The 24195-nt window shown below is 47.5% G+C and overlaps 1 protein-coding gene across 7 annotated transcripts in view; it reads left to right on the forward strand.

The window, feature by feature from the left end:
• The window catches only part of TMEM178B (transmembrane protein 178B), a 230623-nt gene that overhangs the window by 90788 nt on the left and 115640 nt on the right, over positions 1-24195 (forward strand). The window contains exon 4 of one of the 7 annotated variants that reach the window (XM_066998187.1): positions 18961-19490. The exons of the other annotated variants lie outside the window; for them this stretch is intronic. Within the exon in view, the coding sequence (XP_066854288.1) occupies positions 18961-19427 (467 nt within the window). The 3' untranslated portion in view covers positions 19428-19490. Of the gene's footprint in view, positions 1-18960; positions 19491-24195 lie in introns of those variants that run through there. 7 annotated transcript variants of the gene reach the window in all.

A 24195-nucleotide genomic window follows, 5' to 3' on the forward strand; every position in this document is an offset into this window, starting at 1 on the left:
ATACAGGCAGAAGCATAGTGTTTTTGTTTTTTTTTTCCCTTCAAGTGACACAATCTTGAAAGAACAACAATAAAAAAATCCAATGGAAAATTGCTAGCATATTCTTCAGTCTGATTTCTTATCTACATTAATGTAATATGCATTGATGGGAAAAAAAATAACAAAATAAAAGGCAACGCTTCAGACTCGAGTTCTGACTATTCTGACTATGACTTGACAGCCAGAGAAAAACCTAAATAGTGGCTTTGTGGGCAGTAGTGAAATTTTGACTCTTGAATGTAAAAGGGACTTTGAAGCACCTGCATAACTTTAACTGTAAAATAACTAATATGAAGCGGAGTCAGATTTTTGGCATGAAAATTAGGATTTTAGGAATTTTAAGTTTTCTCACGTTTGTGAACTTTCATGAGGAATATAAAAATCTTTCTGAAAGATTTTCATTCTTTGCCATTATGCTGTGGGATATATGCAGGACAGAGACACATTATGAGTGTCATTTTAAGTCTTTTCTATATCCCTTTGCTTCCAGTAGGTGTTAAATTAACCTGGTTCTAGTGCATTGTTGAAACACCTGCACGATGTTGGATAATGTCTCCTCTGCCCTGGGAATTGTTTTTTTTACCAGTTAACAGATGCTGCCTCTGTTTGTTTTGAAGCTGGAAAAGATAACACAAGGTAGGACCTACATAAACAGAAAATTACTCTTTCCACATTTCTTGGCAGCAGTTGTGGGTTAGATACACGTGGATGTCCCCTCACAGATGCAGAAGTGATATTAAACGGAAGAGTCATGTGATGCCAATTAAACTTGTGTGTCAGCTGGCTTCTGTTCAGTACTTTGTTTGGCTGAGTGTTTTCCAGCATCTTCAAAAAACCAAACAAAAAGAAAAAAGAAAAAAAAAAAGAAACAACCACACAAAAATCAAAATCACCTGGGACTAAATTAAAATACCAACAACAATAAAAACAGCCTGGCAGAGTAGCTACCCCTCCTGCCATAAGCTTATGTATGTACTTCTCTCATTCAGAGTTACTAACGTGGCCCCAAATGGTGCAAGTTTTGACTTTGGACATGATGATGTGCCATGGTGCAAGTCAGATAACTTGCAGCTGTGCAGAGCTGGAGGCGAGGGTTTTGTGCCACGGGGAAGGGAAGTCACCCACTTTTCCCAGTGGGACAAACTCTCCTCTGAAGCTTTCAGAAGGTCTCAGATAAGAGTTAAGCTATTTTTATGTATTGGGAAGCTATTTTTATTTTTTTTTTCTTTCTTTCTTTCTCCAGTTTTAATGGCTCCCTCTGAGCCCTCCGTGGTTGGGGTTGTCACAACTCAGGCACCTGGTGCTTAAGCTTTAAAAAGGAGTAGTGCAGTCCGAGCAGCACTTTAAAAAGTTCTTTGTTTTGTTCCAAAAAGACCTTTTTTCTAATACATCACACAGAGAATATATGACAGTGTAAAGTTTTGGAAGTAGGCTATGAAGTTGACTTTAGCTGGAATAGAGAGGCTGTGCAGTGCATGGCTGTGTCACTTAGGAAGTGCCGCGACGTGCGCATTTCTAACTGTAGTCCACGGCCTCCTGTCCACTCCTGGCTGCCTCTACAGCGTCTCCTTAGTGCTGCCAGTGCAGCATTTTGGGCGTCTCTACAGAGAACCAGACCAGGCAGCTGCTCCCCCTTAATAACAACCCAGAGAGGGAGAAAACGCTGCCTTTTCAGCACTCCAGATTACGTGTGCCACGGGGCACGGAGAGCAGGAGGAAGCAGCTTTGTGGCAGCAGGGCTGCTCGTGTACCCTCTCCTCTGAACCTGCGTTGTGCTGCTGGATCTGCACGTTGCTTTTTCACCGGGATATGTGATCAGGGTGAACAAAGGAGAACACGTAAGGCTATGTACCAGAATGTGACAGTTTCAAGTTAAACGGAACTCTGAGCCCACATAACGGAGCTACTCCCAACAGAGGATTACAGCCACTTATTGCCAGCAAACAGCACATTCACTTTGATTCTTACTGGCTGGTAGGACACAAAAAAATCAGTTTACCCTTCCATGCGCCATCTGCCAGGCAGACAATAAATTCATATAATCTTCTCATCGAGGCTCTGTCTGTTCCATACTTCCCTTAGTGCCTGTTAAATATGAAGGGATGTATTTACCTGAGGTGTTTTCCAGTCCATATCCTTCAACCTTCAGAAGAGGCAAAGCCACAAAACCCACCAAGGTATGGCACAGCCCTCCGTCCAGCATCTCATCCTTCCTATCAGAAATAGGCAAAAGGCTGGTTACGGGTGGAGAAGAGGAGCACCTTCCTGTAGGTCGTGCACTTGTCCACGTCCTTGGTGGCTATTCTGTGCCCTGTGGGTCACGGGGTGGTGTGGTCTGTAAGCTTGAGCTGTGCCTAGCACAAACTGAAGACCAGACCTGTAGGTATTTCATCCTGCCTGTCTTCTGCAGGGAATCAGCTGAGCTATTTTCCTCTAGTGAAAGATACTGAAATAAGCTTCACCTGATCTACTCTCACAGTGTTTTTCTCTTTTCTTCATAATTCGAAATTATTTCATAGGTGTATATATATATGTGTGTGTGTGTGTACACATATTTTAGCATCCGTGTATGCTAATATAGGTTAAGGGAGAATACACAATAAGAGATCAGATTCTGTGTTGTACATCTAGAAGAGGGTTTTGTTTCCTGTTGCTCTCCCTAGATTTTTAGCCTATTGCTGAGAGTTGAAAGAGTCCTGAGCCTGACTTAGGCATCTTCCAAGACTGCTGTAAATTTTGGCCGTCTTTGTCACCACCCTTGTCCTCCCTTTGATGACTTTTATAGCTCTCAGCAAGGAAGAGAATAACTGCGATGAGAGCCATTCCCTCCTCTGGCTGCAAACCTGATGAGGCTCGGAGGCTGCATGGATTTCTTTTCTAACCTGCTGCTGGTTGCATGTACCCTTGAGATACACGAGGCCTTGCATCTCTCCCAACACAAAATCCGGGGAACCCTTATGCTTGAAGCTAAGTGTTTGTGAGATCTGGTGTAGGGCTTTCAGGCTGGTAAGCTCAAGATCTTCTGGAGACCCCTCATATAGTGTGTAAGGGGGCACAGGTGTGTTTCTGTATGTGTTACTGCCATCCTGTCGATCCCATTCCCCTATCGGTTTTGATTCTTGCTCTGTGTCCCTTTTATAGGGGATGAAAAATTTACAGCGAATGAACAGTTTGAATTTTACTTTAAGAGGTTCTTTAAAATGTTAGCTTAAGGTTTTCCTTTCCAGCTGCATGCCAGAGCAGCCATTGTTTCATATTTATTGCCTTTTCAAGCTTTTTCAAAATTGAGTTACTGGCATAGGTCTTGATTGATCACTGTTTTACCAGCCTGCGGATTTTTGTCACGTCGGAACAATATGTATATGAATATATTAATGGAAGAGGAGTGAGGAATGTGCATGAGGGTGTGAAGAAACAAACTGAGTCTAAACAGCCCTTTGTAGAGTCGAGTGGGCTCACTCCACCCATCGGTTAAGCTTGTTTGGGGCCATGTTTTTGCCCAGCGTGGACAAAATGAATGTAATATCAGTCTAGGCAAGTTTATGTACGCATATGCAGGAGGAGGAGGAAATGTGTGATCATGGTTCCTGTACTCTGATCTTCTCCGGAGAATTAATGGCCTGATCCTGGACAACTGTAGAAAATCTTGCCTGCTTTTCTGGCTTTGCCGTCTGCCCCCGCCGATCAAAGAGCTTCAGTTAGTGGTACCTCCACTCCTCCGTCGGGAGGCCTGCTGACCCACCGCAGGGCTGTGGTGGGGAGAGTCAGTGCCGGGTGAGCAGACGCGTCTTCCCAGGAGCAGAACTGGGCATCCTGCGGGCAGGAAAGGTCTGTGAAGCTCTCATTTAGGTACAGCAAAGAGCAACATATGTTAGCTGTGAGATCCAGAATTCAGGTTTTTGCATGAAGGTGAGATGCAGTCTCTAGGGCCGTGTTAATTTGGGATTTACTACCTTTCCAGCAGTTTAAAACAACAGAGCATAACCAAAGCATATGTGCAAGCCTGGTTCATTCACACCTATTCATCCCACGTTGATCTTGAGGGGACAGAAGCAGTTCTGGAAAATCTTTGGCATCGCAGCTGCTTTCTAAAATACTTTTTGCTGAATGAAATTTGGTAAGACATAAAAGGCTGCTTCCTTATGCTTTTGGGTAACCGTCTTCCTATGTGCTGATGAGATATTTATACGCGAGGTCTTTGTTCCCCGTTTGCTGCTGGTTGATATTAACTTCTCTGGATTGTCAGAACCTCAGATAGGGAAGGTGCTGATTTAAAAGAAAAAAAAATCTTTCTCCACAGCACAGGTGCAGTTCTCGGGCTCTGGATTTCGCACATGCCTCTGGGCTGTAATCAGAGACGCTTAGAGCTGGCTTTGAGCACAGTGCCCCGCTGCAGCACCAAGTCAGTGTTACAGGAGGCGGGCAGCGCGTGGAGCCGCACCGTTTAGGATAAACACAGCCTGCCCCATGCTGCCAGGTATTTCCACCCCGTGCTGCTGCCTGAATTCCTGTGATTGCTCCTTGTCCGTGTGGGACCTCTGCGTGAAATGGAAGGCTGTGTTTCGTTGGGTGCCTGCTGGGCGAGCTGTCTGAACAGGGCAGGGGAGCTCTTTTGGAAATCAGCCACCTCCACGGGCTCGTACCGCTGCTCGTGGCAAAGGTTCGGCTTGTCTTGCTGTTTGCCCGCACAGGGCTCTTGTTGGCAGTGCTTGGTGTTACTGCTCAGGGCCCAGCACAACTGCAGCGTGACGAGCTCCATTTTGACATCTGTTTAAGTTTCAGATGGGCTTTTTACGTAGTCTGAGTCATTCAAAAATACCACGAGATGGCACTGCATTAGCTCTGCTGCGGGCGACGGCAGAAAACCTCCTCAGGAGGGAACACCAGTGCGCTTCAGCCACGGTGCAGTGGGGATGCAGAGCTTGCCATCCGTGCCCGCAGTGCACTGACTCAGAGCCAGGGGAAACACCTTAATGCTTCCCCTGGGAGCTGGTGATAAATCTGTCCCCAGTGGGGCTTGTCGGGTTGTTCTGCTGGGAGGGTTTGCGGAGGTTAAGGAAGAGGTGGAAGGGGTTGCATTGGACGTTGGTTTCCTGTACTGCCTGGCTGCCATGCCGTGCTGGCCAGCAGAAAGTTGCTGCTCCCTTCCCCTCGCACTCTTTCTTCCAAGGCTGTCCCAACCGTAGGTAGGCAGCATCTTCTCAACAGAGCTTTTGTCTTTGAAAATTGCCTGCAGCCCCCTCTTGTGCTCTGCTCTTTTCCCTGTGTACTGGTGACCCTTTAAGATGACCTGTGTTGTTCCCTCTTTCCACCTTCCCAGGTGGCATTTTTAATTGCTCCCGGCCTCCTGCCTGTCTCTTCCAGCTTCTTTGCAGCTTTTGGTACGAACAGATTTCATTCTTACAGCCCCCTAACCAGGAACCATAACGAACAGCCCCAGAGCAGCTTTTGATCTGTGTTCCTCTGCTCGACAGCACAGGGCTTCAGTCCTTGCCCCATTCCCAGCTGAAGCTGACTTTGCCAGTGGAGCAAACTGGGGACGATGCCCGTTGCTGAACACCACTCCGGGGCAGCACGAGTATAGCAGCAGAGCAGGGAGATGACCAAGTGGTGCCTGCCTGCTCTGCCATGTGCATGCCCTGCCGTGCCATCTGTTAGCATTGCCCAGGGCTAAGCTGTCGGCTTTCCAGGCCACCTAATGGCGTGGCTGTATTGGTTCTGGGAAATGTTAAGTCCCTTGATTTTTAATACAGGTCACTTTTCCTGTTCTGAACTAAGTTTAAAGCTAAGAAGTTATGTCCAGGTTCCTGGGGAACAGAAACTGGAACATGGGCTCACAAACCCACTGGGGAGCCAACAGAACATTCTCCATCTGGTAGATGCAAAGGTTGAGGTATAAAGGTTAGATGACTTGCTCAGGGACATCCAGAGAAGTAGTTCTGAAACTGGGAATCCTTCCTGGTCCTGTGCTCAATCCTTTTAAAAGATGGCATGTTCACACTCCACAGACATAATCGCTAATAAACGCACTGACACGGGGTAGGGCCACCACACTCGTGCTCTCAATTCAGCAGATAACTTCCTTTCTCTATTGTCTTTTTCTCCCCTTTTTCCTGTCCTATGTTCCAGCTCTCTTTATGGTTAACTTGTCTCTTAATGTCTGTCTCAAGTATTCTCCTTCTCTTTGGTTTTCTTCTCTTCTTCCACAAGTTGCTCTACTTTTTTCTCCGTACCTGGAGCTGCTCACCCCCGTGCAGTGAGACCATCTCCCAGACTGTCTCGTTTTGCAGGCAGCTGCTCTGTCTTCCACCTCCTTCCTCCACTGTGGGGACAGCAGCATGGACAGCAATCCAAGCCTTCAGCGAGGCGTGACAGGTAGGGCTCAAGCTGCCACATCCATGCCTCGGAGGGAAGCCAGGAGGAACAGGCTGCAGTGGAAGGGCAGATACAGATGTCACTTTTCACCGCCGCTCTTTCCTTCCGAGGGAGCGAAGGAAGGGGGTTAAAGCTCCTCTTCCTCATTTACCCTCTCTGCTCACCATGGATCTTCTCATTGTGCACAGGCTGGTTCCACGTAGCCGAGTTGGTGTCTTGCTACTGTGTCCACAGCCTCTGCTTTTGTTTTCTGTCCCGTGATGCCGAGTGGGAAGAGGCTGTGCTGGCTTAGAAATGGGTTGTGGGCCTGCCCAAGAGCTCACCTGCCAGCCCTGCCGAGAGCCTTCTCGACTCATTGCACTCCCCTTCCATCTTCTGTTTTAAAGAAAGGAACATGAAGGTAGGAACCTCTCTATAGTTTATATGCACTCCAAGAATGAAGCTGGGTATTTTTATTTGTTTTCCAGGCTTTTTTTTTTTTTTTTTACAAACGTCCAGGGGTTGTGGACTTTGTAGAGCAGTGCACAGCATCACTGACCTTGTGGCCTTCCTCTTGGATTTTTTAGGCACTCTGCCTTTGCACCCTGAGGTTGGCCTCAGCAAAACACCGTGTGGCCAACAAGCTCTTCTGATAGCTCCTTGTGCTGGGCCAAAAGGCAAGCGAGGTATTCCAAAGATTAGTGGCTCTAGCTAGGGAGAGGATGGCCTGCCAGAGAGTGAAGAAAAACATGATGAGTGTTCCACCTGCTTCTCTCTGCCCGATTCCGTCTTAGAAGCATTTTTGCCATCAGTGAGAAAGTTTTCCTCTGGGGTACGCTTACATGGAGTAACGGCGGTTAGCGCTTACCTTGCCAAGGCAGTTTGCAAGCATTAATTAAAAAGTCCCAGTGAAGAAGAGAAGCACAAACTGTATTTTGGAGCTAGGGAAACTGAGTCGCACATCGTTTCGGCATTTTGCACGAGCTCCTGTGACAGATCAGTTGTAGGCCTAGAAGAAGTTGAAAGCTAAATGTGGCTGCGGGGCCAGCGCCAGCTCCTCCCTGACCATGACAGGATGATGGCTGACCCCTAGCTCCCAGCTCTGGAATGTGGCACTTGATGTTTTATCTCACCACTCTACAAACTCAGAGGAGCTTCTGGAAAAGTTATCTGTCTTCTTTCCACCCATTCTTGCCTTTTCATTTCTCCAGCAAGCTGTCAATACCTACATCTCTGTTTCTCGGGGAGGGATTGCTTCGCAGCCCTGTTCAGCCAAGCTCGATCAGAGCAGCTAATAGCAGCTTGCTCATAGGTTTCTTGTAGTCCAGCTGCAGTTTGTTGGATTTATTCTGCTTCGATATGTCGCCCATTTATCTCCTGCATATTCCCCGATGGGGAGATGCTTCCTGTTCCACAGACTTTCATGGTTTGTTACTTCTTGAGCCTGGTGGTGGGGTCTCAAGTCAGGCTATAGGGAAGCTCTGTACCCCAAATGTCTGGGACAGGAGATGGGGCAAAGGGTGAAGGGCTGACCCCATCGGAATAGATTCCCTAAAGCTCCTTTCTTCCCTCTCAGCCCCTGCCTGGGGCCACCATCTCCTGAGGGTCTCCAGCTCCCTGCCAGCCCCCTGGAACCCGCTGCTCCTCCCCAGCCCAGCACCTGCTCTGTTGCTGCTCAGAGGTTAAATCTCACAGCAAAGCCAAGAGCCTTTGAACAAGCTCCGGCCTGCTGTATATCCAAACAGCACTCTTCCTGCTCTGTGTTGTGTCTGTGGTTTGTGCGTATAAAGCCCTAAATAGATCAAGAGCGCGCGTCGGGCTGAAGAGCAGTTTTGCCTCAAGCACTTCAGTTTTGGCTTCCCAGCAGCAGGCTGTGGTTGTTGGAAAGTTGTACTCGTGGACTCGCTTCTTGTTTGAACTTCTGAGCCGCGTGTACGCGCTTTGGTGGGGAAAGCAAGGTCATTAGCAAGCTGCTGTTCAGAAAAGATAACGTTTATTGAAACCCGTGCCTTGCAAGTGCCTAAGGTTGTAATGCTGGATATGCAAAGCAGATCGAAACCAAAAAAAACCTTCCTTCAATTAGTTAAGGTCTGAGAAAGTGTCTCCTGCATTGCAGACAAAATGCAGGCGCTCGGAAGGGAAGAAGCAAGCATGAAGAATTTGGAAAGTGATGATGGCCTAAATCCTGTGCTTTAGCATAGCCACTTCTTGCTGCTGCCTGGTCAAGTTTTGCAGCAGAAATGTAACATCCATCGTCCTGGGTGGCGCTGGCCTTTTGTCTTTCCTGTGTCTGATCTCCCCGATGCTGACAGTGGTGAGGTGCAGGCTCAGTGGATGTTGCCATCCCTTTCCCGTGCACTGCTGCTTCTCGGCTGTCATGCTGACCTCGTGGGACCACAGGCAACCTGTGTAAATTAGAAGTGTTTAAGCTGATCGAGCCTACCTAGAACGGTGACAGTCCTGAGCAGCTGCAAAAATGTCAGGAGTGTGACTTCTGGTCTTCTCTAAAGATATTTGTGCCTGGGTAGGGTACGGCTGTATCGGGACCCAGTACACGATCTGCTGGGCAGGAGGACTCTGCTGAGCGGCTCAGCGCATTTGCTGCTTTCTGTAACTGAGTGGAGAAGGATGCAGAATCTCTAAAATCATGCTTTTCTTCATGATATGATTTTCTTCTTATGATATGACTCTGGTATTACTAAATATGTCAGTAGGAAAACAACCTCTGTCATGCATCCGAATCCAAATGTCACAACCACAAACTCCCAAATCCCCAAACTTTAAACAGCCTGATTAAAATCCTTTCCACTAATCACTCTTCCACTTTGCCTGGTTTTAGACTAATGATAAATAACATTTCACAGTTTCTCAAGTCATTACAACATCTTACAGAAAATATCCAGACTTCTCGTATAAGATACCAACAGGAAAATGCCTTGTAAAATGCAAATGCTTAATTTTTTTTATCCTCATACTTCATAAAGCAATAAAAAAATAGCTCAAAACCCAGTTTGATATCCCATTACAGGTCACCTTCAGGGTTGCTGAGCTGCAGTGAAAGGTATTTCTTCACACTTGATAAGAATAATGTGTTTATATTTATTGCAGGGGCAGAATACAATTTATGAGCTCCTTAGCTATTTATTTCCTGGGGCCTGAATGGAGCTGGGTCATGGGAGATCAATGGCCTGGCTAGCATTTTGTTCTCCAGTTTCACACCTTTGCTTTTTTATTTATTTGTTTAAAAGGAAGCCACTAATCTCCCTATTATTCCTATTCCTATTATTCCTATTCCTATTCCTTCCTGTTATTTATTCCAATTGGCGTATTAGGATCACCTGGCACCCCAGGCAGGAATCTTCCTACACACAGGACAGTTTTAAATAATCCTTAATTTTGGTTGGTCCCGTCTCTGAGACTCCCCCGAGGGATGCCTGGCAGACGGTGTATGAAAGTGCTTTTACCAGCTGCAGGATTTGTGGCTGATGTTTGGTTTTGTTGTCTCGAGCACGTTAGTACTTTGTTCTGAGCTAGATCGCTGTTGTATTTTGTGAGTGACACTTGAGAAAATATCATTTCTTGTTTGTCCCAAGTTCGACCCCTCATATCCACGGTCTGTGGGTGAGTAAATGCTTCATTGTCACTCAGCGACATTAACTGTTACTTAAGCCAAAATTCCTTTGTTGTGTGATTTTCCAAGTTTTAAAATATTGTATAAAGCGTTTAACTTCATTTTTGCCGACAGGTAAATAAAGAGACAGTGGTGCTTCAAAAAAATTATTAAATAGTAATTCAGTTTAAGAATTGAGTCTTTCAGTCTAAGCTAGTAATTTCTCGAAGTGACTTTGATGCACCTGTAATGGCTTTGCAATTGTCAGAAGAAAAGCTCTGGTACTGAAAGCGCATTTTATAAAAGATCCATTAGCCCAGTATCTTTCTCTTGGTTAAAAGAAAGGATTTGCGGATGATAATGGCTCTCAAAAATACGTCTTGTCTTTCTTACATCAGGTTGCGTTTTAGAGAATTATGTGAAGTTTTCAGATAGTGGCAATTTGCTCAACGTTTTGCTGCTCCTCATCCTCAGAAAACTGCCTGTTACACAAGCGGCTGTCAAAATCTATAGGTTCTATTTATTGGCCTTTATAAAGCTCTTTTCACTGGGATATTCAAGAATTGTGCATGGATTAAAAAACAGCAAGGAAGCGAGCTTGGAGGAATCTTGATGCCTTTTTATGCTGGGCATGTTACGACATAAAACGCTGGATAAATGGGATGGAAAATGAGAGCGGGTTCGCTGTACGGGTGGGCTCCGGCTCTCCGCTCCCTCAGACTGCTGCTCCTGCCTGTGACACAGCCACAGCATCCTGCAGTCTTGTCCCAGGCATTTGACTGTCAGCTTTTAAGGGGAGAACCCATCAAAAGATGCCCTGGTGGGCAAAATAAACAAGTTTCATAGCTTCATGTATGGATGGAAATTCTTGCGAATATGGCTTTATGCACTGAAAGTTGTTATCTTTTTTCCCCCCAAGAAATTTAGCAGAAAACTTCATTTCTAAATGAACGGTTCATTTTAAAACTTTCTTAACACTTATTTTTGGAGTGATTCCCAGTGTTGATGTTATAGTTACCAGTAAAATTGAAATTGCTGTCTTCATCCAGTTCTAACAAGGGCGCTGATTTCTGGGTACGTTCGCGACTTTGTAACCCAGCCGGGGTGAAATGAATTCAGTACTCAGAAAAGCTCCTTTCAGCTTAAGGCTCCTGAGATACAAATAGTGATGACACTGATGCTGTGTGGATGGATGGTTAAGATCCTAAATATTAGCTTGTCCTCTTTAGTTCATGTCACCCAGTTTTACCCGCGCTGTGGAACAGCAGCCCGGTGTGCTGTAGAAATACCAGCAGTGAAAGAGTTAAGACAAAATAAATCCCAGTGGAGGGTCCCCTGAAATAATGTCTCTCTGACATAGTTTCTGACCTTCTGCCTTTGCTTTCCCTCCTTCCCCCCCTTCCTCCTTGGTCCAGTTTTTCATTAAGATGTTGGAGCTGGATCAATGGACTGAGGGCAGGAGGCTGCTCGGGTCCCGCGGTCCTGGGTGGGACTGACGGCAGTGATGAAGTGGACTCTCGTTTTGCATTAGAGGCTGATGCTAATTCCTCTTCTCCATTAAGAAACTGCCACTGAAGAGCAAACTTATTTCCTCGTGTTTTGACAGAAGGTGAACAATTGCAGTTGCAGAAGCAATTTGGGAGAGCGTAAAAGCTGTCAGCATAACGAGAGGTGGCTCTCAGCACGTTCACACGCAGCAACGCTGCCCGCTGAAGGTGTCTGCTTTTCCCTGGCCACGCGTGTCCATGTGTGAGGTACGTGAGGTAGTCTTCAGGGCAGTTGGCTGGGGATAGGTGCCGGTCCCTCGCTTCTTTGTGCCACGCGTGGTCATCCTCATCCCTGCACACAGGACTTCAAAGGGCCACCCTTCTGCTCTGGCCACACGCTGCAGTCACCGTGTGGATGGCTCTGCAAGGTGCCAGCAGGCAGTCTGCTTTTCTTGCTAAACAGGCTGCTTAGCGTTCTGTTATTTGTACAAGGAAGACTCCGTGAGAAATCAGATGTGATAAACAGAGTTCAGACATGGCTCCAGTGGTAAGCATTACTCTGCAGCCTACAGACCTGCCCAGTGACACAGGGCCCTCGTTTTTCCTCATCCAGCATTAGGTCTGCTGGAGGCTCTTGGGGACCAGGGGTTCAGACTGGTCTCCCTGTTGGTGCCTGGTCCTTGGGCTGGCACACAACTTCTGTTGTTTAGTTGGTGGTCCTGCTCCCTGCCTTGTTGCTGTAGGGGATGCTGTAGCTCTTTTTTTATGTTCAGTTGTCATAGGGAAGTTCTCAACAAGCATTTGTGCATGGGGGAAGACAAATGTGTGCTTGCACGATATGTGAACATGCACAGGGAACTGCAGGCATGTTGGAGGTGTCCGTGTGTGGGCCCAGGGAGAGCTGGGCTTGCACTGGAGTTGGCGTACTTGTACACCTGAGAGGGCTGGGCGGTGGGATCGATCGGGGCTGAACACGTGGAAGGTGAGGGATGTGATCCCATTTCATTCATGGGTCTGGGCGTCAGGGGACTTGGATTCCGCTCCTAATCCTGCCACCACGCGCTGTCACCGCGACCTGGTAGCACAACGTCCTTGTGCCTCAGTTGTCCTGGTGATAGAAAGGGACTGCGGCTTTTTGCAGTCTCTTAGGGAAACTAAGAGGCCAAATGCTTCTTTGCAAATGACGTTGAGATCCCAGTCTGAAAGCTATTATGTAAGTATAAAATATATTATTATGGTTTGTTGCAAAACAGAAGAAAAATGTTTTTAATTGTGTGCTGTTGGAGCAATCAGTTTCTTGCAAGAATACAAATAAAGATCACAGCTTTTCATGTCATTTGAAAGAGGCAGTTGGTAGCAGCATGAAAGAAAAATGTCTTAGGAAATTCAAGCACGGTCATCTACAGAGAAAATACTTCAATTCTTGCCCTTTTATCTTTCCTTTTCCATTCTGAGTTTCTTCCCCACATGCCCTGCAGATAGTATCCCTATGATACTGTAGTCTGCAGCCACGCCTGCCTGGAGAGATGCCCCCCTTCCCAAAACCCAAATCTTCATTTTGCCACATCAGTGGGTGTATATTAAGGAGTGGGTGGTAGGAGGAAGGATATTATTTGGCAGCTAATATTGTAAATGCTGTCTAATATGGTTTGTATATGGGAACAGTAATAGCTACTGTTGCTGTGGTTTTGTTGCTGCAGGAAAAATGCAATAAATAGGAATTTCAGAGGAAGATCTGGTGATGAAGAAGGGTCCTGGGATTTCATTTGCTGTTATTGTGCTACCACAGTTAAATCTCCTTTCTCATCTTACTGGAATAAAATATAGATCTAAACAGACCCTGGCATGCTATAGGTGTACCACACGAAGGCAATATACATACCTGTTCCCATTAAAACTCACCCCCATGATCCTCCGTGGAGAGCAATGACACTGTGTGTCATAAAAACTTCCATTTCAAGATCTCAAAGCACTCTCCAAAGACTAATCGTTCATCTTTATGCTGCCCTGTGATAAGTTAGCATTATTGTTGTCCTTTAATAAGTGAAGAGGGTGGGATGCTCCACAACCACATGGTCAGCCAGCAGCAATGCTGGGAGGCATGCACACCCTTCTGACCTTGCTTGTTCCATCCACTAGGCTGTACTTTTTGTGTGAAACCTCAGCAGTGTCTGCCACCGCGCATCATTGGTTTGTTCCCTTGCTCAAAGCTTTGTTTTTCCTCCTTTGCTCTTCCCTTTTGTCAAGGCACCCAAGCATGTCAAATACTGCAGAGCAGGTATTAAGGAACAAGCCTGTAAAGAAATAAGCTTCTTTGCTTATTAAAATAAAAGAATGCAGTTAATGTGTGCCCTGGCAGTAGAAGAAGGAACAAAGACAGCTCTCTCCCCCCTTTGCACGTGTTCCTGGAGACCCTGCTGCTTCCTGACCTCCTGAGCTGCTCAGATGCACCTATTGCATGGGGTAACGGGATATAAACCTGTTATGTTGTTGCATTTCCCCTTCCAAAATCACTGAGGAATATTTGGTTAGCCAGAAAGTTACATAAAGTGGCCAGAGCTGTTGTGGGTGCGCTCCTAAACCAGCCAGATGCCTTTTCTCTGCCTGTCCATTGCTTTGGTTTCTCAACTGGCTGTGAGCTCTGGATGCTTATCATGGGCCAGCTCCCTTTCCTGGGGGAGGGGTCTCGTTTTTTTTGGCAGTGCCAAGATGCTTCTACAGAGTTTTCAGTGAAGCATTTTTGAGGAGGGAAGAAGAGGAAGCGAAGGGCTGTTCCTTGAGCCTCAACCCTGTTCTAACTCAGGCAGGACTCGCACAGGGGTTGAGAGGTATTCTTCTCGTGGGAGACTGTCCTGGCTTGCCTGTTACTTCTGCACCAAGCTGTGGTATAGGCACACTTAAGGGCTGTTCACATCGCAGATCGGACTCTGTAGGGTTTTCTGCCAGACCTTAATCTTGCTCTCCTCAATCCTGAATGTACCCATGTACTGTTTAGTCTGTCGGCGGTCTCCTAACATAACTTGTGTCATATCCCTCAATCCTGAATCTCTCTGCATCATCTGAAAACCATGTCTCTCTGACTGCCTTCTCCCCTTTCTTGAATCCAGCCAGTCACTCTGCGAATCTCACAGACATCTCTGTGTGATGAAATTGCATGTGTTTTAATAAAATCTCTTTGGCCTCTCTGATCTTGTCTCCAGCTGAGGTTTTGCTGAAAACCACGTGTCTTATCTGGGTGAGGGTACCCTGCTACTTCTGTGGCTAGCTGAAGTTTCACCTGTTAGGGCTACGTTCCTTGTAGGACAGGAAGTCAGAAAAATAAATTAAGAGTATTCTTGGTATAAACTAATTTCTATTTAAGATAATTAAACCAAATTCCTTTTCTCTGACTAGAATGACACAAATTACAGTGGAAGGTTTTGAAGCTTTTGTCAGAAGCCTGCAGAGTTTTTTTCTTTCGGTGAGCTCTTTGCCCATGGAAGCCCATCCTCTGCTTCCACTCAGGGTCTCTCATGAGGACTTGTGCAGCTTGCTCTCTCCAGTACGCCATCTGGGCACTGCCTCCTCCCCTGGCTTGCAACATTTGAACCTAGGAAGAAGCCCTTTGGTAGAGACAGCTGTGATCTGGCCAGTCTCCTCTTCTTGCTGATGCAACCTTCTGTTGGCTTTTGGTTTAATTTCGCTCTATGTAAAGGCTTTGACTGCCTCTGCTGACAAGTCCGAAGGATCATAACCATTGTTTTTAGCATTGTGACCGATCGTTTTCAGATTGCTGGTCCACCCTTGGATCATTTGCTCCAGTCAAGCTGGAGGATGTCTAACTCAGTCGGAGCGCGCCAGCGCAAGGCTCTGCAGCTGTGCCCCTTATCCTCCTTCAAAATGCAGTTCGTCCTGGTGTGTGACTTTGCTCAGGGAGTGACTGTGGATGCAGAAGGGTTAACGAGAAGGGGGCTTACTTCCCGTGTGCATGAGGCACTGAGGCCCAGATGGTGTGCTTAATTACCCTGACCAGCTCTGGCACCATCCTGCTCCAGAGGGAATTAAATGAGGAATGGCGTGTCAGGGGCTGCTCCTTTCCAGCCTTCCCAGAGCACGTCAGCCCTATCTCAAACACCCCCAGGACAAAGTGGCGTCGGGGCAGCGGCTGCCCTCGAGGTTTCCAACTGGGCTTCTGCACACTCTGCGTGGCGTTGGGGCCGCTGGGAGCACCTCATCACAAGTGGCTCCAGGACTGCGGAGGCAGCCTGTAGAGCCTCCAGTGTGTGACGGGAGCTTGCTCGAGCAGTTTGCTTGGTAATCCTGTTCCCTCACTATCGTGTGCGTGGAAGCATATTGTCTTGGTGGTACGCTTTGCAGCCTACCTGCAGCTGGACAGGGCTGATCCACTCCTAATATCAGGAGAGAAAACCCAAACCACATCCACAGGGTGAGCTGGACCATCACGGGAGCGTGGATGGCCCCATAACAAGGTGTGAGTAGCCCAGATGCTGCAGCTCAGCCCTCCCGAGGAGCCGTGGACTGGCTGCAGCAGTTGTGTCACTGGCCGGACTTGCTGGTGCCTACAGCACCAGACCTGGGTCTGGTCACCAGCTACAAGCCCAAAGCTGGCTGTACGCCTTCCTGTCACAGGCTGGTGCCCACCACGCTGGGGCACTTGCCCCATTCCCTCTTCCCGTAACCACCAGGAGTTTTAAACAATAGAAGTGCTGGAGGATGAACATCTCTAGCAGGGGCTGGTGCGGTGAGAAACTCACTTCACGTTATCAAGGTGGCTTAAATTTTAGAGCTCTGTTTTCAGCCTAAACCTGGGAGGTGGTCTTTATTTGGGCAGAAGTTTGTCATACCTGGTTTCTGAAATAAAGCCTTTTAGCCTTTTTTTTTTTTTTTCTCCCTGTCCCATTCTGTCAAAAAAGAGCAAAATTAATTTAGTCATTCTTGTGAAAAATGGAAGGGGGGAAAAGCTCTTCTAGGTGGCCGTGGCTGTTGTTTTCTTAAGCTGTTTTTCAGCTGTTTGAAAGTTGTGATTTAGCATTTGTGAAATGCTCCTCACTGAAGAGTGACGTGTGGCTTTTTTTCCCAAGGAAATTGGGTTTGATTTGACCACGCTATTAGTGCTGCAAATGGCATGCCGAGCCTGCACTGCAGAGTGCTTTTGCTGGGTTTAAGTGTGCGCTCAGGAAGGAGGCGCCGTTCGGGAGTGAATAACTTCACTCTGCAGTCAACTGGGTGGGCCTCCAAAGGGCTTTAAAACAGCACAGGCTGCTTTTCACGGGGCTCGGAAAACTTCAGGTAAGAAAAGCGTATCCCGTAGTGCCTGCTCCTCTGCCTATCAAAACGCCTCTGTTGCCTGGGGAAATGCACTCAGCTGTAAAAGTCGAGAGAGCATGAATCCTATTTCCAGGTCCGTGCTTCATAATTTTCTGTACTTCACAGCTCCTATTTAGCGAGCCCAGCTCGGGCTGAACCAGCTAGAAGTTGAGAGCTGCAGTTTGTTATGGAAATAGGCTCCACTGGGGGACTGCACGTGGCTCTGATCCAACGGCAACTGGTTTTTATTTGACCGGTTTAAGGGTTTTTGAGAATCACATGCTGAACGTGTAGAGCAAGAGGTTTTAGTAGGCACATTAACACGGCCCCCGAGAACGGTTGTGCTCTGTGAAAGTGCCTCGGCTGAGGTCAGACGCAGACTGATGTCCCCGATCTCCTCGCGAGTGCCTCTAATGAGGCTGCAGATGCTTTGCAAACAGAAAACTTGGTGAGGGGGAGCACCACGCTGGTGGTGTTCAGCAAAAGAGAGATGAGGGCATCCTGTGGTTTGGGGAGCTGTGTGTCCCTGTGGAATCGAGATTCTCTCTGATATTCTGCTTTTTTCTTAAAAAGGCAAGCAGATAAAACCACTGTACGAAAGAAACTGGAAAAAACGTGCATCACATTTGAGTTTGAATGTCACCTCGGGTCCTGCACACTCTGAGCTCCGGTCTGAGCGGCAGCACTCCAGAGGGGAAAATGCCCTGCGAGGACGTGGGAGGTGGGCGCTTTTCGGGGGCCCTGGGGGAGCAGCAGGGAGGCAGGGTACACACATTGCTCCAGGTAAATGTGGTTGCTTCTTCCTCAGTGCGCTGGGCCTCTGGACCCGCTCGCAGGCCGAGCGGGAGAGGCAGAGGGGCCCTGGGAGGCAGATGAAAGCCGTGGCAGACTGAGCCCGGGGCACTTTGCAGCCAGCCCTGGAAGGCGATAATCATTGGAGGGATAATGGCTTGTTTCGGGTTAATAGATCCTGACAGCCTAATTTCCCCTGGTGAAAATAAAAGGGAATAAATCTTACAAATACTGTAAAATCGATAGCTAGCAGTGAAGGGGCTGACAACAAGACCCTATATCCACAGCACATTATTTTCTTGAATTGTTCATTTCACATTTTGAGCGGTTGGGTTCTCTGCAGCTTTGCTAGAGCCAGGTAATCCTCCTTTCTCCTTTCTGTCCTGCCCACCTCTTCAATGCTTGCATTTTACTTGCCTTTGAGCAAAGGGTCGGCAGCCTTGAGCTTGCTGGAGGTGAGTGCTGCCCCCCTGCCTGGGGGGCCCCACAGCCACCTGGCTTTATTGGGGAACTTGGGGCTGCTTTACCCCTTCGCCTAGGCAGACGTGGCTTAATCTAATTACAGGTCTTTATCTGTAAACAGTGAGATAACAGTATCCTGACCCTCCGAAGTAACCCAGCCCCAGGAGTCTTTGCTCTGTGGCTGTGCTTCCCAGCGGAAGGCTGTAGCCTCTGTTATGCTCGTGAGCTGAAATGCTGGCAGAGCTAACGCCGCACCTCCTGGCCTCCCCAAGGTCAGAGTTTAAGATTCTTGCACCGAGCAGCCAGAAGCTTCCCCAGATAAATCTCAGGGTCCGCTGAGACCAGTTTGCAGTAAGTGTGGATTGGCAGCGTTACAGAAGCAGAAGATCATGAACCAGAAAGTAGTTAAACACTGAAGATGTATGCCGAAACGACGTCTGCGGAGAGCACTGCTGTGCTGGCACTGGGCCGTGAGCTGTGGGGCTGGGGTGAAGCAGGGGTGGGGTTCTCCTGTTGATCAGTGTGATCCTCTGGTACGCGGTGGTACCTTGCTGAGGAGGGCTGCTGGATCCTTGCTGACACGCAGCAGCCCGAGCAGGGGCTGCACAGTCCTCCCAAAGGGTGCACGTGGGCTCGGGGAAGACGGCTTGGGCTGCAGTGGGTGTTTTCTTGGTATTTGCTTCCCCATGAATGAAGGAGGAATGAGCTCTATTCAGTCCTGTTGTGGACTTTATTTCAAAGGCAGGGTGGAGGAACTACATGTTTCAGAATTTCCAAATGCCAAGGGTTATTTAAAACCTATTATAGTAAAAACTGTGGTAAAAGCTACTCTCCTTTCCGAGATGAATAACACAACAAGGTTTTTAAGAGGAGCCTACATGAGTGACTGATCCCATCTCTCAATTACAGGGATTTGGCCTTTTCCTGTCAAGGCATTTGCCTCTGAGCTGTTGCTTGAAGTTGTGTTCTTCATTAAAAGGGAAGAAAACACAGTTTCTTTGTCTCCTGGATACAGACATTCTTGGACAGAGGCAAGTGAACTTGTTGCCTGTCTTGGCTCCCCACCTCTTCCTCCCTGCTGGGTGACACCCGGAGACAACCTGCATTTCCTGCGTGCTCAGGGCACTGCCCGGGCACTAACTCCTGCCTCTGGAACAGGCTTCCTGTGTGGTGCTGAACTCGTGTCTCTTGGGCCCAGATCTTGTTCTGTCACGTCTCACTCCCTTCATTTTCCCTTTTCTGGCTCTTCATCAGGTAGTTTTCAGACTTTTCAGGCTCACTGTGTGTTAGTGCGGTGGCCATTCAGTGATGTCCTTTCCCTCTCTGGCATTTCAGTCACTACATATAGCACAAACGTACTTCTGGGAGAAGCCTAAGAGGGTTTCTCCACTAATAATTGAGGTTGTCCTTGAGATTTTCTCCCCGGGGTGCGTTCTGTTATCCCTTCTCTCCCCCTGCATATTTGCCCCTCACAGTGCAGATGACCTGGTGCGACACCTTTTCCTCTCTTCCAATACCATCCAAAAACTGGGGAAAGACACTTTGCATAAAGTAACTTAAACCGAAGTGTTTTTTTAAGAAGCAGACATATCACTCTTTTCACTATAACATGCAAGCAGTGGTTAAAATCCCTTTCAGAAGGGACCAGTCGTCCTGCTGGTTACTGTAGACTCTTTCTTCCCCCAACGGGAGGAACAATCTCCATCCCCTCTCTCCCACCAAGAATTCTGCTGATTTCAATTAACAACAAAAGCAGAGCAACATCAATGAATTTTTTCACAGAAGCCTAATTTAAATAGTACAGGTAGTTGTGTTTTCTCCTAACACCTTTTTGTGGAAAAATCAAGCAGCTGATCCATTAAAGCTCCACCTCTCCATTGTGAAAAGTAAACAAAAATCAATGTGCTGCAGGCAGTCCGTTTACAGAGACGGTGCTGACATCAGGCTGGGCAGAGAATCCCCTAGTGACTCCCACTTGTAGTATAAATTTTCCTCTGCTGGAGTAACTAATGAAATATGTATAACATTTAGCAACAGTGATAATAATAGCTGGTTCACATGTAGCATTTTTTCAGTTGAAGATTACAGAGTTCCCTTCCTTTTAATGTATTTGCATTTTGAAGATATGTGGACCTAGGATGGCAATATAATAATTTTAAGAAGTCATCCAGCTGCCAGTGCCAGCCCTGAGAACTGGGAGCCCAGTGATGTGCCTCAGTGGTTACGGAGGTGCTTTTGGGGAGGGAAGATCTACCGGGCAGGAAAACAAAGCTGTGGTCATGAAGTCAGAGGACACAGGTCCTCAGAACTGGAGCCTCTTTGTGGCATGTAGGCAGTGGGAAATGATACCCTCATACCAAGTAATTTTGTGTGTCAGTGCAAGTAGTAGAAGGACAAATAGAGGCCACAAATGGCAGTGACTTGACTTCCCACATCTCAGCATCTGTGAGATACATGCAGGTGAATGTCGTGTCCACAGCCGATGTAGTCCATGAGCTGTGTCACATGAAGGAAGCCCTCCTGGACACATCATGAGACACGGAGAGACGTGGTAGATGTCTCTTGGTAAACGTGTCTCATAGCAGGGCTCCCAGAAGCACTGACCCCCCTCCTGCTCTGGGAGTTGTACCCCAGATGCAGCAGGCACACCAGGAGGGACTGATAAGTGCAGCCTGTATAAGGGGTCAGGAGGCTGAAGGGGGCCAGGGCCGTGCTGCATACTTGTGGGGTGCAGGAGCTTGAAGGGACAGCTTGAGGCAGGATGGGAGAGCGGGAATCTCACCCTCGCTTTGTGAAACTTGGCAGATGTATTGGAGTCATTTGTCTTTAGTTATTCGGCATGTCAGTGGCAGAGCCAGAAATAGAATCCAGGTCTCCCGAACTCCAGGGCCACCACCGTTATCTCCAAAACCATATTTCCTCTCCAAAGTTGTTTCAGAACTATGTGACGTGCCATGGGATCTTGCACTTTTCTACCCAGCCAGCTCTTCAACATGGCCATGCAGGTGCTCTTTGATCATTGCAGCGTATTCAAAATCTGTGACAGGTTGATTTTGCTCAAGAGTTGAAAACGAGTTTTTCATGTGTGAGGGTCTTTTGCTACCGTAGGCAGAGGCAGAACTGTGATACTAAAGATAAAATGAGTTAGCACTTCACACTGCAGCTTTCAAGGTGACCTTCACATTAAAACAAACAAACAAAAAAACCTTGAATGTAAATCAGGAAGTATTATGTATTTATTTGTTTATGATTTAGAAAATGCGACTTAAATGCACAGTGCTTTTTGGACACTTTAGAGAAAACCTCTAGGAAGCTTCTGCACACCTTCTGACTCATACATTATGCTGCATCGTGATGCAAAATCGCACAGATCTGGCCAGTTTGGAAATCAAGCCTGGGAGGATTGTAAAGCAAGAGCCTGAGCCTGAGTTTAATCTGTTGGGGTTTCAATCAGCCCCTGAATGTGTTTTTCCTCTCCTCACCCCGGTGTTAGGTCCTAATTGCAGCTGTGACCAGAATCTCACCGTGGGTCTCCAGCTCTTTGTTCAGGCCACCTGATGACCGTATTCCTCTGCCTTACTAGCAGGGCTTTTCTCTGACATGACACCATTTTCTGTACGGTGCCTGTCCTTTATAGGCTCCTGGACCTTCCCAAGGAAACTGCAGCAAGTATGGCACGAACAGTCACAGCTGTAGTTTAAAGAGGCTCATAGCTTTGCCACGTCAATAGGGGTACAACAGTGTAGAGCGGGCACCATGGTACCTTGAACACCACAGGCAGAGCAATTTGGAAAGTGTTGTTTTTTCTTTCAGCAGCGAGTGTTGTGCTCAGCAACCCTTTCACATCAGCTGTGGGGTTTTCAATGATGCGTGGTATCGACCGCATCCGTGGCGAGGTGGCAGAGGCAGAGCACAGCCTGCAGGCAGGCTGCGGAGCCAGAGCTCTCGTGCTGTGCTGCAGTCACGACTGGAGCTGGTGGTGGTAGGACAAAACCTGGGCCTTTCTCGCTTTCTGAAACAAAGATAAACCCATGGCTACAGTAAAAAATAAATAAATAAGTAAGAGTCCTAAATCGCCAAGAGAAGCTGAAACAGCTCTTCTGGGACGGGGCATCTGTGCTGGTGCTATCAGGCCAGCATACTCCCCTGAGTGGGAGCTCATATATCATTTGCTTTTGCTGTCTTGAAGACTCTTTTTTACATTTTAACTGAATATTTGTCTTGTTTTGGCATTTATTGACTATTTAATATTTAAACATGCTTAATAAATCCTGAAATGAAACCACTGTCATATGAACATGGGACTTTTAGCCTCAGCAAGGGCAGGCATCAGCAATAAAAAGACAGAAAGCCCAAAGGAGAGACGGTGTCAGTATAAAAAACGGCTTTCCCTGTCTCAGTAATCGCCTCGCAGGCTCGTCCCCGCGCCGGCAGCAGCAGTGCAAGGGCTCCTCTGGGAACGCAGTTCTTCGCTAAGCGCCGGTGGCAGAGGGCTGGCTGCAGCCCTGGCGCCATCCCCTTCGCTTGGGCTGATGAAGACGGCAGCGAGGAGGGCCAGGCAGCGACGGGTCCCTCTCCTGCAGCCCCTCTCCCTCTCCAGAGGGTGCCCTCTCTGCCTGGGCACCTGCGGCGCCGCCTCTGCCGAGCTGCTGCAGAAGGCGCCGACGACATGGCCTCTGGCACGGTGGCTTTCGTCACTTCACAGTCAGTCTCCTCACTGATCTCCTTTCTTGACCTGACACTCTCAGGGGTTCTCTCAGACTGTCTCCAAGCTGTTATTTATCCCTCCTTGTCAGAGCTCACTCTCTGCTCTACTTCTGTTTGGGCAGAGCTCTGTCTGAAAGCAAATTCCTTGGGCCCCAGGTGGTGCAGCTGCAGGTCCCGCAGGTGCAGGTGCTTCCAGCATGAACCTCCTAACCTCTGCCTTACCATACAAACACGGGCTGTCCAGGCAAACGTTTGTGTTGTTTTCTTTGTTTATTTGTTTGCTTTTGTTTTCAAAGACCTCTTTAGATCCTCTAGATCCCCTGAGAAGACCTAGATCGAGATCCTCAAGATCCCCTGAGGAGATTCCTGCAACTCTCCTCCTGCTGTCTGTTGGTGTTTGTCGTAGTGCTCGTACTGGCAGTAACTGGAGATTCGGCTCAACAGCCTCAAGGCTTAGAAAAGGATGTGTGCTTCATGCTAAAGCACTCCTGAGAAGGTTTAGTGGTAACCAAATATAAAATCTGTAGGACCCATTCTGCCTTTAATAAGTTAGTTCTGTCATGCAAATTTACTCAGTGGGGTATGAAAGATTCTTAAATTTAGCGTAAGTACCAGAAAACTCCTCTTTATGAATCAAGAAATTGCAGTAGCTTTATGTCATGAAGCAGCTCTGACAGTTGCACAGCCTCAGTGCATCCTAATGCCTGGTCATCACCTTTGTTTTCCACGTATACCTTCCAACATACTCAGTGGATTCAAGTGCTTCATTGTGCATTTTAGGAGTCAAGATGTGTTGTTTGGAATGGCCACTTTCGTGCCTTCTGAACACAGATGAAAAGCTGCATAGAAAAGGAACAAAATTTGGTCCCATATATCTAAGCAGTGGGATCTGGGAACACTTCATAGCTGTTTGCAGGGGGTGCTTTGGCAGAGCCACAGCTGCCCATCATGGTAGGGCGTGAGCAGATGTCACCCCCAGCTTGTTCCTGCTTCCTTTTGGAGTAGACCCAGGCAGATGGGAAGGACAGGGCTGCAGTGGGTTCCTCGCTTAGGAGGAGCCCAGGACTTTGGGGTGTGCTGCAGAATGCACCTTCCCTGCAGCGAAGATGAAGCTACAGAGAATAAATTCAGATGTCGTTTTCTACTTTTTTTTTTTTTATATATATAGCTACTAGGACGTATTTTAAGAACAATGTGTACTTGCTCAAATCCAGCGATGAGTATTTTCCACCTGGTGAATGTTTTCACATATGAAATCTATTGCTCCTCTTGGCTATTCAGTGGAGCCTAATGAGCCCTATCCTGAGAGCTGTTTAGCTCCGTCCCGATGCTGGGAATGCTGACAACCAGGCTAGAGAGTGTGCATGCTGCGTGCTGAGCCATGTGCAAAATATACATCCTGTCTTCTGTGCAGATACACAGGGGGAGTACAGAAAA

Source organism: Anser cygnoides, chromosome 1 (genome assembly GCF_040182565.1).
Source record: "Anser cygnoides isolate HZ-2024a breed goose chromosome 1, Taihu_goose_T2T_genome, whole genome shotgun sequence".
Lineage (NCBI taxonomy): Eukaryota > Metazoa > Chordata > Aves > Anseriformes > Anatidae > Anser > Anser cygnoides.